Below are 15,433 nucleotides of genomic sequence, written 5' to 3' on the forward strand. Positions count from 1 at the left end.
CTGGTTGTCTCCATGCCACGCTGCACTGATGCAGGACTTCGTGCAAAAGTACTGAGTGCATAAAAGAACATTTTTCAGAACTTTAACGCCTCAGAAGGTTGACATGTCTGTATTACTCTTTATTCTTATACTCTAATGATGTCTACTAAAGTGAACAGATATCTGAAAGCCATTTTGTCCCAACCACCACTTGGCGGACCCCCAAAGGGCTGTCTACAATTCCATGTGATTATTTTGTTTTACATCTCTCTCATTTTGACATACTGCGTTGTAAATTTAAAATGGGGGATGGAAGTGGAGATGCCCAAGTAACTCAGCAATAGCTGTAAAATCCTTTTATTCTCAAAAAACTAGACCAGTAAAAATATTTTTCAATTAAATAGGATGTTATAGAAATTCTTTTAGCCAGATTTTAATTGTTTTTGTGCCTAACAACATCTAAGGTATATTCTGCCTATGTAGATCCTACCTTAGTTTGTATTATTTAAAATGATGATATAATTTGCACTTGAATAAGTGTGTTCATATTTATGTTTTAAAAACATAGTTTTTGAACCTATATTGAGTTCCACTGAATTACTATTGATGCCATTGCATGCATCAGTCCACTGCAGTGGCCACATTTCAAAGTTTCACTTTTTGAATAAAATTACGAAAATAAATGAACTTTTCCACGATATTCTAATTTGATGTGTTATGCCCAGCTGGTGGAAGAACGTAACAAAGAGGGAAGGTCCACGCAGAAAACAGTTTAAATGAACCATAAGGTTTTATTAAAGTTACCTTCACTTATAATTAACTCAAGTACACTCGAACTCATCATACTCTAAACAAACAACCGAAAGAAAAGGAGCTCCTGAAAGGCACCCGCCTTCCAGGGGAGAGGTCACGAGGAAGAGAGAGACATCTTGGTTCACCGCAGCTTAAACAGGTGGGCGTGTCTGACCAAACAGGAAGAAAGACCTGAAAAGAAAAGGAGAGAGAACAGGCCGTCACATGAGATCCTCCCTTGACTTTACAAAAGTACTTACTTTGGAGGATCGGTCTCTCAGCTCAGACCTTTCCCCGCCGAGTTCGTCACGCGGAAGTGAAAGTAAAACTGAAGTAGCCTGTCACATCGGTGTGTCAGTGGAGGTGCCGTCTGTGTCTTAGACATGAGCTCTCTACAGTTTAACGGCGTTTTACTGGACCTTTCTAATGAGCTGTCAAGTAAGCAGCTGGAAGATATGAAGTTTCTGTGTGTTCCAGACATCATCCGGAAAAGAGACCTGGAAATTCTCACCACTGGACGCCAGCTGTTTCAGGTTCTGACGGAGAGAGGCAAGCTGGCAGCCGACAACACGGGCTTCCTGTCCGGGCTTCTCCAAAAAATTGGACGACAAGATCTCTCAGACAAATTAAACAATTTTGAAAGGCTGTATGAAGACACCAACAACCAACCGGACGAGGCGGAGAGAGGTAACGAACGAACCCGTACCCGGTGTTCAGCAGCTACTAACGTCAGGCCTATTCATAGTGTTCATGTGACGCCACGTTCTGTTGGTGGCCAATAACACATCCTGCTGCAAGCCAACCAGGAAGTTAGTCTGAGCGGTACTTTTGTGTTGCCAACATGCTGGATAGGCTAGTTGTTGTTGCTCTGGCGATTTTAACGGCAGAAATGCATACTTTAGCCTACATGGAGCGCACGTGCCCAACACTTGCAGTTTGTGTCCATATCTTTCTTTTTCTTGAGTTGAGAGGTGACCCAAATAATCGTGGGAAGGGAAATTTAAGGGCGTTTGCTGTGTCTGTACCGGGAGTGAGGTGTGAGCTGCCATCCTGGGGCAGCAACACTAAAACCAAAAGCCATACCTGAATTCTGTTATGCAGAATATAGACTAGTTGAAAACTATGTTAAAATATGAGTTATGGAATCACAGACTGATATAGCCTACTTTGTTTTCTTATTTTACAGTTAATGTTACTAATTGTCTAATGTCCATAGACTAAAACAACCAGTTCAGTCAACATTTTGAGTTCCATAAAAATCCTGTTTTAACTTGTTATGTAAATGTATGTTTTGGGCAATTGTTCTTCAAATACACTAGATGACCTTTATCTTAAAAAAAAAACAATTACAGCTTTTGTAGGAGAGCACTGACTGCAGGAGGATTTATTTTTCTTTCATATTAGATTATATAATAATTTCATTGAAATATACAAGATGTGTCTGTAAAGAGTGGTGTAATTATTTTTTTATAGTTTTGGCTAGATAAGTCAATGAACATAAGATAAATATATTATTACTATGCACTCGTATTTGCTCAACTGGGGCAACAAAAACAGCATCAATTTAAATGTAATTTGTCCTGACTCCAGATTAAATTGTACAACATATTTGAGGTGTTCTATTGCAGAAACGGATATCTGTGTTTATTATTCTAAATCATGTCTTTTAATTGTATGTGCAGCAAATTACCTTTTTATATGTTTTTTTTTTATTGCGCACTTCAGGGAAAATCATGGTTCAGGGTGTTTGTTTATTTAGAAAGGCTTTCATCTGTTTGGCAAATGAACCAATATTATTAAATTAAGTTTTATTGGCCTATAATACTCAGAGGTAATATTTCGATTTATTTTACAGAACAGTATCCCTTTCAAACATTTCATCCTTCTGCCATTTGAGTCGCTGTTTCTCTTTTCCCCAGTTTCTGTGGAGGACCGCACATTCTCACGTTCTCAAGTTTGTTTTTCATAGATCGCAAACTGTGCTCGGGAAGTGGCGTACGCACGTTTCCAGCCCTGTTTTGTACGTACGCATGGTTTATAAATGAGGCCTCTGGTCTGTTGTTCTGCCCTCCAGGTCACTGCGTATGCGTAACTGCTTAAGTCACTGCTACAACTAAAGGTTACTGCTACATCACTGCTGCTGCTGCTACGAAAGCTCCTGCTAGAAATAATAATGTTTGTCTCTGCTGCCAAGTCAAAGTGTGACATACACTCAGTCAGTTTATTAGGCACACCTAGCTATAGCTAATGCAGTCTAATAAAACAGATCTGCAATAAACAGAATCATGTCTAGTCTAGTCTCTGGCTCAGTCTGTGATTACTTTTTCTGTTAGAGGCACAAGCTGGAAACCAGTCTCTCTAACTTGCCATGGCATGCACCCATGTGAACGCCCAGCTGTTACTATACTATACTCTTTGTTTCATGGACCAAGTCAGATGGATTATACATGATCCGCATCACACATTTGAAGGACTAGAACAAATCGCCTTTTAAACTATCAGCGTGACTCTCCCATCAACCCTGAGACTTTTGCCCCCTGTTCCCCAGCCCTGTGCATGGCTTTCACCCTCAGGGTACACCTCCAAGCCAATTTGGAAGGTATGTGCTGAAAAGTGCATGACACACATCCAAAAAAGCTCTCACATAGTGGGCCTAATAATCCTTTAATTAATTTCCTTGAACAAAAAATTTGAATTTGTTGGCCTCTTCCCCTGTGTAGAGCTGGCCGTGAGTGAACACAGGCTGAGGAATTGAGGAATGGTGGGACACACAAACCGCTCTCCAAATATAGTAGTAGGAGAAACAACCACACTAGCACAGGGCTCCAGGCTGTGACCATTTTACATTACATTTATTCATTTAGCTCACGCCTTTATCCAAAGTGACCTGACACGATGGGCAGGTCGCTCTGTGGTCGCTTGGGTAACTCGCTTTACTAAAACAGAGAGAGAGAGATGCGTCAGCAGCTGAAGCGGTGAGACGCAAGTCAGCAGGGAGAAGATAAGGAAGGTTTGTGTTTGACCAGTTGACCATTTAGCTCTGTCAGTTTTGTTGAAATGTTGAACTTTTCATAAAGTCGATGTGCTCGACGGTGTCGCTTTTCTTCGACCAACCGATCGCAGCCTAAATGGGGCAGGACATTTAAGAAAGTTTGACTTGCTACAGCAAACTTTCAAATGATTTACTTGTTCGGCATGCAGGAATGCTATGATTATTGAGTTATCACTTAGCATTAACAAATTAGAGAGTTACTGAACCACCATGTAGAGCATTTTTTGAATGAAAACAACTCACAAAAGAAACTGCTGCAACTGGAATTAATGTTATACTAAGGGTAAAATATATAGTATACTAAAATATGAAATTCTAATCAATTAAGTAACATTATATAATTAATATATTAATATTATACTAACAGTATATTATTAAATAAACATAACAAACAGGTTGTTGAAAGAACCTCTGTAGTGAGGTATAAGGGTATGATCTGTTGTGTTTATATTTTAGGCAATGATTGCAATAAACGACTCTGGTCATCAACACAGTTTTAGCCTGAAAGTTTGAAGTTGCAACACAAAACTTGCAGGGGCCGATGCCGAAACAGAGGAGGAGAGAGGAGCTAAAGCCTCTTTTTCACTGGATGATACCAGCTCAACTTGCTTTGGTGCTCCGTCCTCCGATTTCCCTTGCAAATAGTACCCTCTCAATTTAGCTGGTCGCCATAGCAACGCATCACAAACTACTGTGACGTAATCTTGTGTGAGTGTAATGAAGAGACACAAGTTTCTAACAAATTTAATAACAAACTGGATAAATCAATCAAGTTCTTAAAATAACTAGCACAGAAAAAGACAGAGAAACACAAATGTAAAAACCCAACAGCACGGACCTATTTATAAATCAAAATAAAGGTTACGTGGCATTACCTGTTTTACATTAGTGCTAACTGACATTAAAAGATTTCCAGCCGACAGCTCTTACCCTGTCAAGAGGTCAGCTCTCTGATGTCCGCTGAAGAGAAACTGCTTGTGTTTTTATTGACTGGGTCAGTTTGTTTTGGAGAGGAAATGGCTGCGGTGGTAATTTGGCTCCCAGTAGAAACCTCAACACCAAAGGAATCCTAAACTATAAACAAACTGAGCTCTTAAACTTAGCTAACGTTAGCAGCAGCAGCACCTTCTGAGCACACTGCAGGACTAGCTGCACACCGGCTGCCAGTTAGTTATTTCGTAATGGATTTGTTGTCAATTCTCTCTGACCAATCAGTAGTTTGCAGTTTTTTCAGGTCACCTTTTGGTATCGCCTTAGCTCGCTTGGAACCTCAACGGAGGGGATACCAAAAATAGTGCCAGGCGTTGCCAAGATGGCTGCTGAGTGGCAGGACTTGCCAATAAGGACTTTGGTAGAGGTGAGCTGGTACCGTGCAGTGGAAAAGGCGCTTAAGTGCATCATTCGAAGTCCCCCGACAGTTTTGGTCTATAACATAGAGTGGATAGGGAATGTCTACACACCCCTGTTAAAATGCCAGGTTCTTATGATGTAAAATAATGAGACAAAGATAAATCATGTCAGAACTTTTCCAACCTTTAATGTGACCTATAATGTGAACAATTCAATAGAAAAACAAACTGAAATCTTTGAGGGGGAAAAATGAAAAATAAAAACCTTACAATAACTGCATGTGCACGATAACTAAAAAGCATTTAAAAGATGGGAGGAAGTCTTGGAAGCTGCTAGTCTTGACGGACACGAGAATAAGATAATTAATTAATGATTAATCTAAAAAGGCCATTGTTTTTAAAGCTGTGCATTGACAGGCCCCATTTTACATCTCCTCATCCCCTACTCCACGTCCAGACCCCTCAAATCTGGTCTTTATTTCATGCTCCCGTTAGAATCCAGAGGTGATCGAGCATCTTCCATTGTTGGCCCCTCACACAGGTCTTCCCCTACATTAGGATATTATTTAGGCCTCCCAAAACGTGCATTAGTATGTGACCATGTTGCATAGCAGTAAAAGTGTTTGACTTCAGAAAGTGGGCTAACTGGTAATGTAGCATGAATCATCAGTATCGATGGGACATTCGGAGCCTCAGTAATGTCAAAAATATTTATAGTGTGATGTGAAAGGGTTGATATTGATTATTTAATCACTCCTTTATTAGGCCTATTCTTTGTCTTACTTCTATTTGGTAGATGATCACGCTTTTAACTTTTGGCACTAAAGTTCCCATAATACAAATAGTGCTTAGACCATGGCAGCATTATAAGGTTATAAGAATGTACGCCACATAAGCAGTGTATCCACTGACGTACAGACAACACTGTATTACTGGGATACTGACGAGAACTTCTAGCTAGTTCTGAAGTTTTAGGAGTGTCTTTTATTTCTAAGCGGATTTTGGACTTTTATTCACACTGAAACTCATATATAATATATAAATATGTGGATCACGCCTGTGTTTTCAGATTTGACTCAGTTCTGACTCTGAGAAGGAGTGCCATTTCTGACACAAATTGCGGCAGCTGTTAGGTTAGTCAGCTCCGTGAGTTGTGAGTCACTGCTGCAGCTCCATCTGCTGATGTGAGCGCTCAAATCAGCAGCCAAACTGTAAGAACTAACTTCCTGTTTTATCAGCATCCGCATGCACCTGTCCCTCTCACCTCACATAATTTCTTTATCTTTATCTCACCTCTGTCCCTCCACACCCTGGGAAATGCTTGTTGAGTTTCCTGGGAAGTGATGAAAGGACAGCATTGTAAGTGGGGGATAAGTGGTGGCGTAGACCCCCTCCTCTGTTCAATGATGGCTTCTCCACCCTGGTGTAGATGCTTCCTTGACACCTCTTTCAAACCATCCATCTTCTCTGTCTAAAATGTGCACCTGGTGGTCCTCAAATGAGTGTCCTCTGTCCTTCAGATGTAAGTAAACAGAGTCTTGGCCTGAGGAGAAGCCGTTTACACCCGGGTATCAACGATCCTAGCTAACGACCCCACTGAGGTTAGATAGCTGAGTTTCCCTGCCAGTCAGTCAGAACTGATGAAGTCATTTTTTTCTCTAAAATCTCGCTGTTTTCACTGTTTTTTGCTTTCAGCAAGACTGGACATCGCTACAGAGGTGATTGCAGAGAATCTGGGAAGAAATTGGCGTAAACTGGGCCGCAAACTGGGTTTGAGTGAGGTTAAGCTGGAGTCGATCTCCAAGAGGCATCCCACAGAGCTGGAGGAAACAGCGTTGGAGCTGCTGAAGGAGTGGAGGAAGAGTCGAGGAGCCGAGGCCCGAACAGATGAGCTGATAGAAGGCCTGAGAGCCTGCCAGTACAACCTGACTGCTGATAAAGTGGTGGACAGACTTAAACCCCTTGGATCTTGATGGACTGAGATTACCTTAGAGAATGAAAATGAATGATGTGATTTAAATAAATCAGATTTCAAGAAAGTAATATGCAAATACATGGAATTATGCAAAAATAATCTCTTTCTGTGACTAAGTCAACTTCCTGAATGTCAATAAACATGCACCTGAGAGAGACGTGTGTTTAAAGGACTAAGCCGTGCTTGTTTCAGTATGACACCTTTCTGTTCAGTGTCAGCTGATATCGGTCATGTTTTATCTGAAGATGACAAGAAAGAACTGGTGGTGGTGATGGAGAAATCTTTTATTTACATTATATTCTGATGCAAGGGACCTCAAGCCATCAAACTGATTACATGTATGGTTGATTTTTGTTTGTGATATGAAAATAAAATCAGATGGTATTTGAAATCATATGTCTCATTATCTTCTCCAAAATCTGCAGAGGTTTGGTGTCCTTTGCCACTACAAAAACAGCCAGGCAGTGATCAGTTTTTAATTTTTAATTTTTCAGGTTTATTGTTACAGGACGACCCAAACTGCCATTCAGTCCAAACCCTCTTCTCCTTCATCTGCATGATCTGATGTCAGCAGGACGGCAGGTCAAAGGTCTCACGCAGTTTCTGCAGAGGAAATGCAGGTCATTTGGTGGAGGGATAATTTGAAAGTGGTGCTGATAGATGCTCTCTGTGTAAATATTCCAATAACATTGGAACTTTTATATCAAAGCATAGTGTGAAATTTGACCAAGTCTGTCATCAAACAACACTCATATGTTCATTAAAAAAAGTGTTTTTGTTTCGTGTGTTTGTATCGATACTGGCATGAAGACATCACACACACATGTATCTTCAATTCAAATCTATTAAAAATGAGGGGGCAGAAAGAGAAACATGTAATAATTGAATCTATGAGAAGGGAAAGGGGAAAAAAAGGAGAACACAAGGGGCAAAACAAGCAGAAATAAGTTGTATCCATGTTCTAAAAAAATATTTAAAATAAAAGTTAAGTATATACATAAGAGTAAGATCCTTTTTTTAAACCAGAAACTCACTATTTTGCTCTTGTCAAAGCCACCAGACTCCCTTAACAAAAATAACAATTTTGCCTCTCTGGTCTGTTCTGTGAGGTCAAGTAAATGGAGTCTGGTAGCTTTGACAAGATTAAAAATAGTGACTGTATCTGGTTTAAAGGGGCATTATGTAGTTTCCAGCGGCCACTAGCGGTGCGGTTTTAAGATTGCAACCAGGTGTGTGCTCGTACACGCGCTCGCTTGAACTCATGAGCGAGCATAATCCAAAACACAACCACTTAAATACAGAAATACCACAATAAATGCAGGAACACCTGCATGCAGGCTGTGGCTTTTCTCCAGACATGTTCAGGCTCTGTTACTTCAACGTTCCCGTCTCAGAGGCAGATCAACACCGGTGTTCTGGCGATCTATGCTACCCTATCGAAAAATGCTACTTTATGTGTTCCCTTTTTCAATCCCATAAAGTTATAACTCTCACAGAATTATGACATCATCTGTTTTTTATATTACTGACAGATATTGACTGATCAGCCACTTTCTCGCACAGATTTATGGGCGTGGAAACAGACCACGCTTGTGCATAAATCGACAGAACACCGGAGACCTCACATTAAAAGCAGAATAGTGGCTGATGCAGCAACGGAGAAAACAGGCGTGTGCTTCATTTCTATGTGAGTTTTGACGAAAATTTCATTAATTTCATTGAAAAACTTTCGTGTAGTCACATCAACAAAAATGATCTTACTCTTCTTTAGTACGGATTCTCTCCACAATGTTGTCACACAGTTATCTGAGCCTGTCAGTGACAAGAACAAGCACTTTAGTAGATGTACTTTGACGGGGTGCCACTGCGTTGCAGCCCTGTCTTGCTGCTGCAGAGTGTGTCACATAGACACAAAAACATGGGACAATAAGGTTGAATCTATCTATATCTTAAGTAGACTTTAGTGACCAGTTGTTTGGTTTCTCCGCAGAAATTTGTGAATAAAACCTGGGAGTCAAAAAAGTCTACATTTTGTATCAGTAGATTATGTTTGAGTTTTATCTGTGGATGATGTGTTTAAAGTTACAAATTCATCAAAAGCAGCTATTGTCCACAGTCCCAAGATGTCATCCAAATAATCCAAAGTGTAACAAGGGTAGTAATCTGTTACATTTCTTTAAAGCTGTATTTTTATATATATCCCCTCTAGATATTATTTTCTCCCAATTGCACAACAGCTGACATGTACGTAATGTAAGTAATTTCTAGATGGTTCTGAGTAGTTGGATGGATTTTTCCGCTCACTCAGACATTGGTTGTTGCTTTCAGCTCTCGTTAGGTTTAGGCAAAAAAACAAAACAACAACAATTGCTTAGGACTATAAAAACATTGTGGTTTGGGTTAAAATGTCTACTTCATTAAAGTTATGGGAGCATCGTTGTCATAGTTACAGTAAAAACACATGGTTAGGGAACAATCAAGAAATAAAGAAACCCACATTGACTGTCAGTTGGAAACAGGAAACTTTTTTGTGCCATCCATCCACCCCGCCCTCCTCCCTACACTCTATAACCGCCTGACTTCCTCCTTTGTTCCAACCATTATTCCTACAACCACTAGAGGATGCTGTCACTTAAACACAAACATGATGTTGTTCTTGGGAAGAGAGTGTCTCCTGGAAAGTGTTTCCTCACTGAGCTGCAGCGGACTGACAGTATCACACGAGAGAACTTCATACTAAAAAGAAGTAAGTTTAAGCAAGCAAAAACAGTTTCAGTGTACTGACGGACACATGAGTATTGTTTTAAGACAGACTTGAAAATGTTGTCCAAATGAATTGATTTTGCTCTCAGTCGACTTTATTGTGAGTCTGTGTGTGTTCTTTCTTGTTTTTGTAAGTTTGTCTTCGATCCAGCTAAGGCTCAGAATACTTACAGCACTTGTACAGCCTGTTCAGCCTCTCAATGTCATTCTTGCTCATCTGGGTGGCCTGGCCGAAAGGCACATTGGCGTTGGGAATGGGCTCCATAGTGGGACGGTTGTTCTTGGAGAAGGCATACCTGGAGAATCACAGGTACCACAATGCAAAGATGGATGAGCTTGGCTTTAAATTATGCAGAGGGAAGCGGTCCCTGATGCTTCTGGTGATTTTAGTTCATTGATGTTAAAAAAAGATTCACGTTGGTTATACTACTTCCCCAGAGTCACAGATAAACAATCTCTTGTACAGGCCTAGTCCTATGTAGACAGTGGGCTTCCCCAAAGTCAATCAGTAAGCTCTGAATTAGCCGAGCCTCCACTTTGGCGTGCTAGTCATGGCAGTAGCTCATGTAGGCGCGTAGGCTGCTAAGATGAACGTATTCAGAAACGTACAAAGAAACACATCTAAAAATCAAACACAAACACTCATGTGCAAGGGAGGTCACTTGAACATAAACAGTAAATGACACAAACATGAGGTTATCCATACTTTTCATACTGCATGACAGAGTTGTAGTCATATGGAGTTCCCTGGTTCAGGGTGTTAATCTTGTCGAAGTTGTACGCCATGCCTGCCGAGGCGAGAGAGAAAATGTACGTAAAAGCACAGACAGACAGAAAAAAATAACCAGCAGTTTTTCAGGATGCCAAATGTAAACCACGTATTGTAATAATCAGCTTACACTTTCTACAGACAACTACCACAGCTGAATAATGAAGCTAATACTGAAATGCTTATGATGGCCCCTAGACAGTGATTATGCTCATCCTGCTTCACTTCCATCCACACCTCCTCCCTTTTCACCACTGTTTAAGGTTCTGTCAGAGTCAGTAGCTTCAGAGCTCCCTCCTCTATTAAATGTTGAATTTTTTTCTCTTGATTTCTGCTGACTGGAACAGCCAGGACATTCTTCTTTCTGAGTTTTATTTCTATCTTTCCCCCTGTTTTTCAGGTTTAACTCAAGCAATGACACCTCTACAGAAGCTCTGCCTCTAAGATTTCTTTGAAGATCAAACACAATACAGGTCATGTAATAGATGGTGAAACCATCTAACCATCAATTATGTTTTCCCAGTTCACCCTGATGTAGCTGTCCCTGTCAGAGCGGGTCTGTTCATGGTTGAAGCCGAGGGCGTGGAGCAGCTCATGCTGGACGGTGCTGTGGTACAGACAGCCCTGGCGGCTCAGAGACACAGTCTGACTTCCGCCCTGACGACCCACCCAGGAGTAGCAGCTGTGGACACATTAACACAGAGCAGTTGTTAGAAATTACACAACATATCATCAATTGTTGCTCTTCAGTCTTCAGTTTAGAAGAGCAATGCAACAAGTATCCATTTGATTATATGCTGCATCCTGTCAGATCTCTTCTATTCAAATATGAACATCTTATTCTACTGGTCACTAGTAACTATCAGTGGCTGCTTAAAATGTTTAAGACCGCAAACATGCCAGCAGCATTTGTTGTTAAATCCAGTGGAAAATAGTCTAATATACTTTCTGTAGTTAATGAAACGGAAATGAATCTGTGTTTCATTATAAGGGAATTGAAAGGAGAACTGAGATGCTTTAAAGCTGCAATACGCAAATTATAGTCAGAGCCTCACCCGTCCCTGGACTCGATGCTCAGCCACTCATGATCACCATCCTGGTAGGGTCGGAAACGGATGCAGGAAATTGAAGAGAAAGACTCCAGTCCACGAATGATGATGGCCTGCTCACGGGAGGCTGGCAGGACAAAAATGGCAGCTTGAGAATATCTGTAGCGGAGTAGCTTTTTCCACCATTGTAACCTTATCACAGTCAGTTATGTTGTGTAACAATTCCACTTTATTATTTTGGACTGCTGCAGAATTTTAGGTTGTTATTATTACTGCCATAGTTATTAGTCATTATAGTTGTGACACAGCCCTATTAACATGTAACATTTACGTTACTTATACATGTTATCTTGCCTCAGGGTACTTTTAGTTCCTACCTAATGTTTTATGGAGGACAAGTGTGAGTGTAACACTGAAGGGTATAACAAGAACCCAGAGATCGGACAGTGAACCTGACCAAAGCCTGCATGGAGGGATCCATGTGACACCCCGTCGCACATGAGAGATGTGAGAGAGATGAACTCTCAGCAATCAAAAAAAACTATGAGAGCAATCAGAGACGCTGCTTTGGTGTTTGGCAGGTGAGCCTCGTAGCTGGGCTGATTAATCAGTGACGATCCGAGTCACACAAACACACGCTGGTGCCAACAGGAAGTGGCCCTGTAGTAATATTTTATTGGTCCAAAACTGGCTTCACTGCTCTCCATTCAAATCAGCGGGGTGGCTTCGTCCAGTAATATACTGTGCAACAGTAGAGTCTGTTGTGTACCCCGAGAGAGTTAGGGGAGTTTATTAGTATATATCAAAATTAAAGTAAAAACACTCCATGTGTATATTATATTGTTTGATTATTATTACTGTGTGTAATGTAGCACTGTTGTAGTCCATAAAAGGCTGAGTCTTGGAAGTTTGATTTTGATTTTGTACAATTCAATTCAATTTGAAAGGGTGATGGATTTTGTTTCTTTGTATTTATCATTGCAATAACAAAGAAACAGACTTGTGGGTGTATAAAAATCTAAATATCTGTCCGTCTGAATGAGCTGTTACTGTAAATATTACGATATGTGATATTTGTCTGTTCTGTGAGTAAAATGAGTCACTATTAAGCTAAATCTAAATAAAAACAATGCTCACAGTAGTGGTTGGCGATGTAGTAAGGGATGTAGACCTTTCCATCAGACCACTTCTGCCACAGGCAGCCTGTGGCGGTGCAGGGGTCAGCGTTTCTGTCGGCCACAGACTTGACAGCGATGTCCCCCTCGATCAGGGTGGGCTCATCGAAGTCAGGGTCTGCAAGACAACACAGGTGTGGGGCTGAGGTTGAAATACACAGCTGGTTATAAATGAACCGTTTGTTGTACTGTTGATGCGTTATGATTGGTGCACATTTTTCAGCCCCCCATATGGCTTGGCCCTTGATGTTTTGCAGGTCAAAAGTGACTCTGATCATGTGCGCACCTGAAGCTGCTGATAGCTTTTATTTCTTCTTGCTGTTTGCAACAGTGGTGCAGGGTAATCACAAATGCAGGCCGATGTGTCTGCTCTTTAACAGACAACTATCAGAACAAAAACAAATGCTGCACTTGGAACATTTTAGTTGTACGTTAAAGTGTTGCTGTTGCAACTCTTACCTGCTAAACAAAATGTTGCCCTCAGTAACAGCATTTTTATTCATTTGTCAACATGACCTCTACAACATGGTTAAGGTCTGGTTCAGGTTTGGGAATAAAATAGTTAAAGGTTAAAACTCTACTCACTGCGGTCTCTGTTTGCTCTCTCCAGCAGTTCACCGACAGAAAGCTCCCTGGACGTATCCTCTTCAATAGCAGCAACCTCTGCACAACACATTGTGTATGATACTGTATGAACTATACACCTCAACATTTTGAACAGGAGTTTGACATCAGAATCACTTTCACTGCAAATGCGGGGGAATTATTCATTAAATGCATTAAACACAAAAAGCCAATTCTAAACCAGATATACAACATATGTAAATTATTTGGTTTTACTGGTCAGTTTTTCTGGATAAAGAGAGGTTATAATTTCTTTCTTACCTTCCTGTACTCACCCACAGTGACATGGAGAAGGAGAGCAAAATGTTATGAAAGCTCAGTCACAAAGACAGAATGCAAATCAGCTCTTCCTGAAACCTCTTTCTTTCTTAATCTGCAGGTAAATCTTGGGTGTCTTAATATTATTATGAAGATTATGGTCTGGACCTGCTAAAAAAAAATTAGTTTCTCCATCCCCTCACATTTCAACCAATAAAATCCCTCCGGCCACACAGAGCTGTGTGTCTTTATCAGCAAGTTACATGAAATAAAAAATTACATTAGGAAATGATGGTGAAAATATCAGTACAATTCTTATTCTTAATACCATATGCATCCTGTGCCTATGTAGATAGTGCACATTATTTTATAATGTTCCTTGTATGTAATCTGCATGTTGTCTGTGTTTTTGTTCACCTGCTGAGGGACTGGTGATGGTGAACTTTGAGCTATATCTCCGTATAATGCATTCGATTTCAAGTACTGAAATGTATGCTTATTAAACTTGGTCCCTTTCAAATAAACATTTTTTTTTAAATAGTGATTACATATTTTTCAGCCAACTGGTTAAGATAAGATTTAACTTAAATAATTTGGGTCGACATAGCAGCACAAAGGAATATAAAAGTACAGATGCGGTATTAAGACACTATTTACTCTATAGAATCAATAATACAGTTTGTTACAGTTTGGAAAATAACCAAATTTTGGTCTGTGAAATGTTTGAGTGGTTTCTGAAATATTCTACCGAAGCCCAGGAGGAGGACGCGAGCAGCAGGGCCACGAGAGACCAAGAGAAAACCAACATGGCTGCAACAGACCTGTAATAACCAGAGAGAAAGAGGATAAGACGTTGAGGAGGGACCCGATGTGAGAGCATAACTCAAAAATACACAGTAAGTAAGTTGAAAAAAATCCTTTATCAATATTATATTCCTCTGCATGCAAAATATCAATGTAACATATTAACAGACTGAGGCTTGATTCGTCACCTTAATCACTGACACTGTGTATATGAATGATGAAGTGTGTAGTGCTAGTAGGAGGATGGGGTGGTTACCTGAAAGCCTAAAGAGAGAATGAGCGTTTCGCTGTTACCCAGTGAGAGTTTTTATACTGTCCGGGTACTGAGGTCCAGAACTGATTAACAACATGATATATCAAAATGTGCAAACACAACAGCACACCTTTATCACTCTAAATGGAAACTTCTGAGTCATTGCAACATATGTGTGCGACAATTTGCGTCTGTCACAGGTGTGCTTGTGGGAACATAACTAATGGCTACATAACACATAATGTGATTGTGGAAAAGTTCATTCCTGCTGCTTGAACTGCTGCTAGCCTCCATTCTTCTGGTTTTAGGCTTTGCAACAGGGATTTGGAACCTGGCTGTGGGGATTTGCTCTCTTTAGGTAACAAGAGCATCAGTGAGGTCCACCACTGGTGTTGGACGATCAGTTCTGGCTCACAGTTGTCGTTCCGATTCTTCCTAAAGGTGTTGGATGGGGTTGCGGTCAGGGCTCTGTGCAGGTCAGTCAGCTGCTATACTGAACTGGTAAAACCATTTCTTTATGGACTGTCATGTTCAACCAGGAAAAGACATTCCTGTTGACAAAAAGTTGGAAGAAAACTATTGACATTAACA

The 15,433-nt window shown here is 40.5% G+C and overlaps 2 protein-coding genes and 1 long non-coding RNA gene across 3 annotated transcripts; 1 reads left to right on the top strand and 2 right to left on the bottom strand.

Annotated features, from left to right (window-relative positions):
- Positions 1-746: 746 nt before the first annotated feature.
- LOC119890368 lies at positions 747-1,146 on the bottom strand. The gene is made up of 2 exons (XR_005442222.1): positions 1,060-1,146; positions 747-963 (listed from the first exon to the last, which is right to left on the bottom strand). It is a non-coding gene; the product is annotated as an uncharacterized LOC119890368 (long non-coding RNA).
- Positions 962-7,538, top strand: fadd (Fas (tnfrsf6)-associated via death domain). The gene is made up of 2 exons (XM_038701619.1): positions 962-1,458; positions 6,868-7,538. The coding sequence occupies exons 1-2, from the start codon at positions 1,155-1,157 to the stop codon at positions 7,143-7,145; spliced, it is 582 nt and encodes a 193-aa protein (XP_038557547.1). The 5' UTR covers positions 962-1,154; the 3' UTR covers positions 7,146-7,538.
- A 77-nt stretch (positions 7,539-7,615) lies between these two features.
- Positions 7,616-14,918, bottom strand: LOC119890366 (high choriolytic enzyme 1-like). Its single transcript, XM_038701618.1, has 10 exons — positions 14,846-14,918; positions 14,534-14,606; positions 13,789-13,792; positions 13,489-13,566; positions 12,866-13,021; positions 11,735-11,855; positions 11,183-11,361; positions 10,617-10,698; positions 10,082-10,206; positions 7,616-7,750 (listed from the first exon to the last, which is right to left on the bottom strand). Coding segments are annotated over exons 2-10 (807 nt in total). The 5' UTR covers positions 14,594-14,606; positions 14,846-14,918; the 3' UTR covers positions 7,616-7,748.
- Positions 14,919-15,433: the final 515 nt, after the last annotated feature.

This window comes from Micropterus salmoides, unplaced genomic scaffold, assembly GCF_014851395.1.
Source record: "Micropterus salmoides isolate LMB-PRFRI ecotype aquatic unplaced genomic scaffold, ASM1485139v1 Ms_hic_scaffold_6, whole genome shotgun sequence".
In the NCBI taxonomy this organism is placed as follows: Eukaryota; Metazoa; Chordata; class Actinopteri; order Centrarchiformes; family Centrarchidae; genus Micropterus; species Micropterus salmoides.

What these genes read in the sequence shown, in the direction of transcription:
- LOC119890366 (XM_038701618.1), bottom strand. Translation starts at nt 14,593, where the DNA reads ATGTTGGTTTTCTCTTGGTCTCTCGTGGCCCTGCTGCTCGCGTCCTCC. An exon ending in CTACATCGCCAACCACTACT is followed by an intron (nt 11,856 to 12,865) that starts GTGAGCATTGTT and finishes TTGTCCTGCCAG; the next exon opens with CCTCCCGTGAGCAGGCCATC. An exon ending in CTGGGAAAACATAATTGATG is followed by an intron (nt 10,699 to 11,182) that starts GTTAGATGGTTT and finishes TCGCCTCGGCAG; the next exon opens with GCATGGCGTACAACTTCGAC.
- fadd (XM_038701619.1), top strand. Translation starts at nt 1,155, where the DNA reads ATGAGCTCTCTACAGTTTAACGGCGTTTTACTGGACCTTTCTAATGAG. An exon ending in ACCGGACGAGGCGGAGAGAG is followed by an intron (nt 1,459 to 6,867) that starts GTAACGAACGAA and finishes TTTTGCTTTCAG; the next exon opens with CAAGACTGGACATCGCTACA.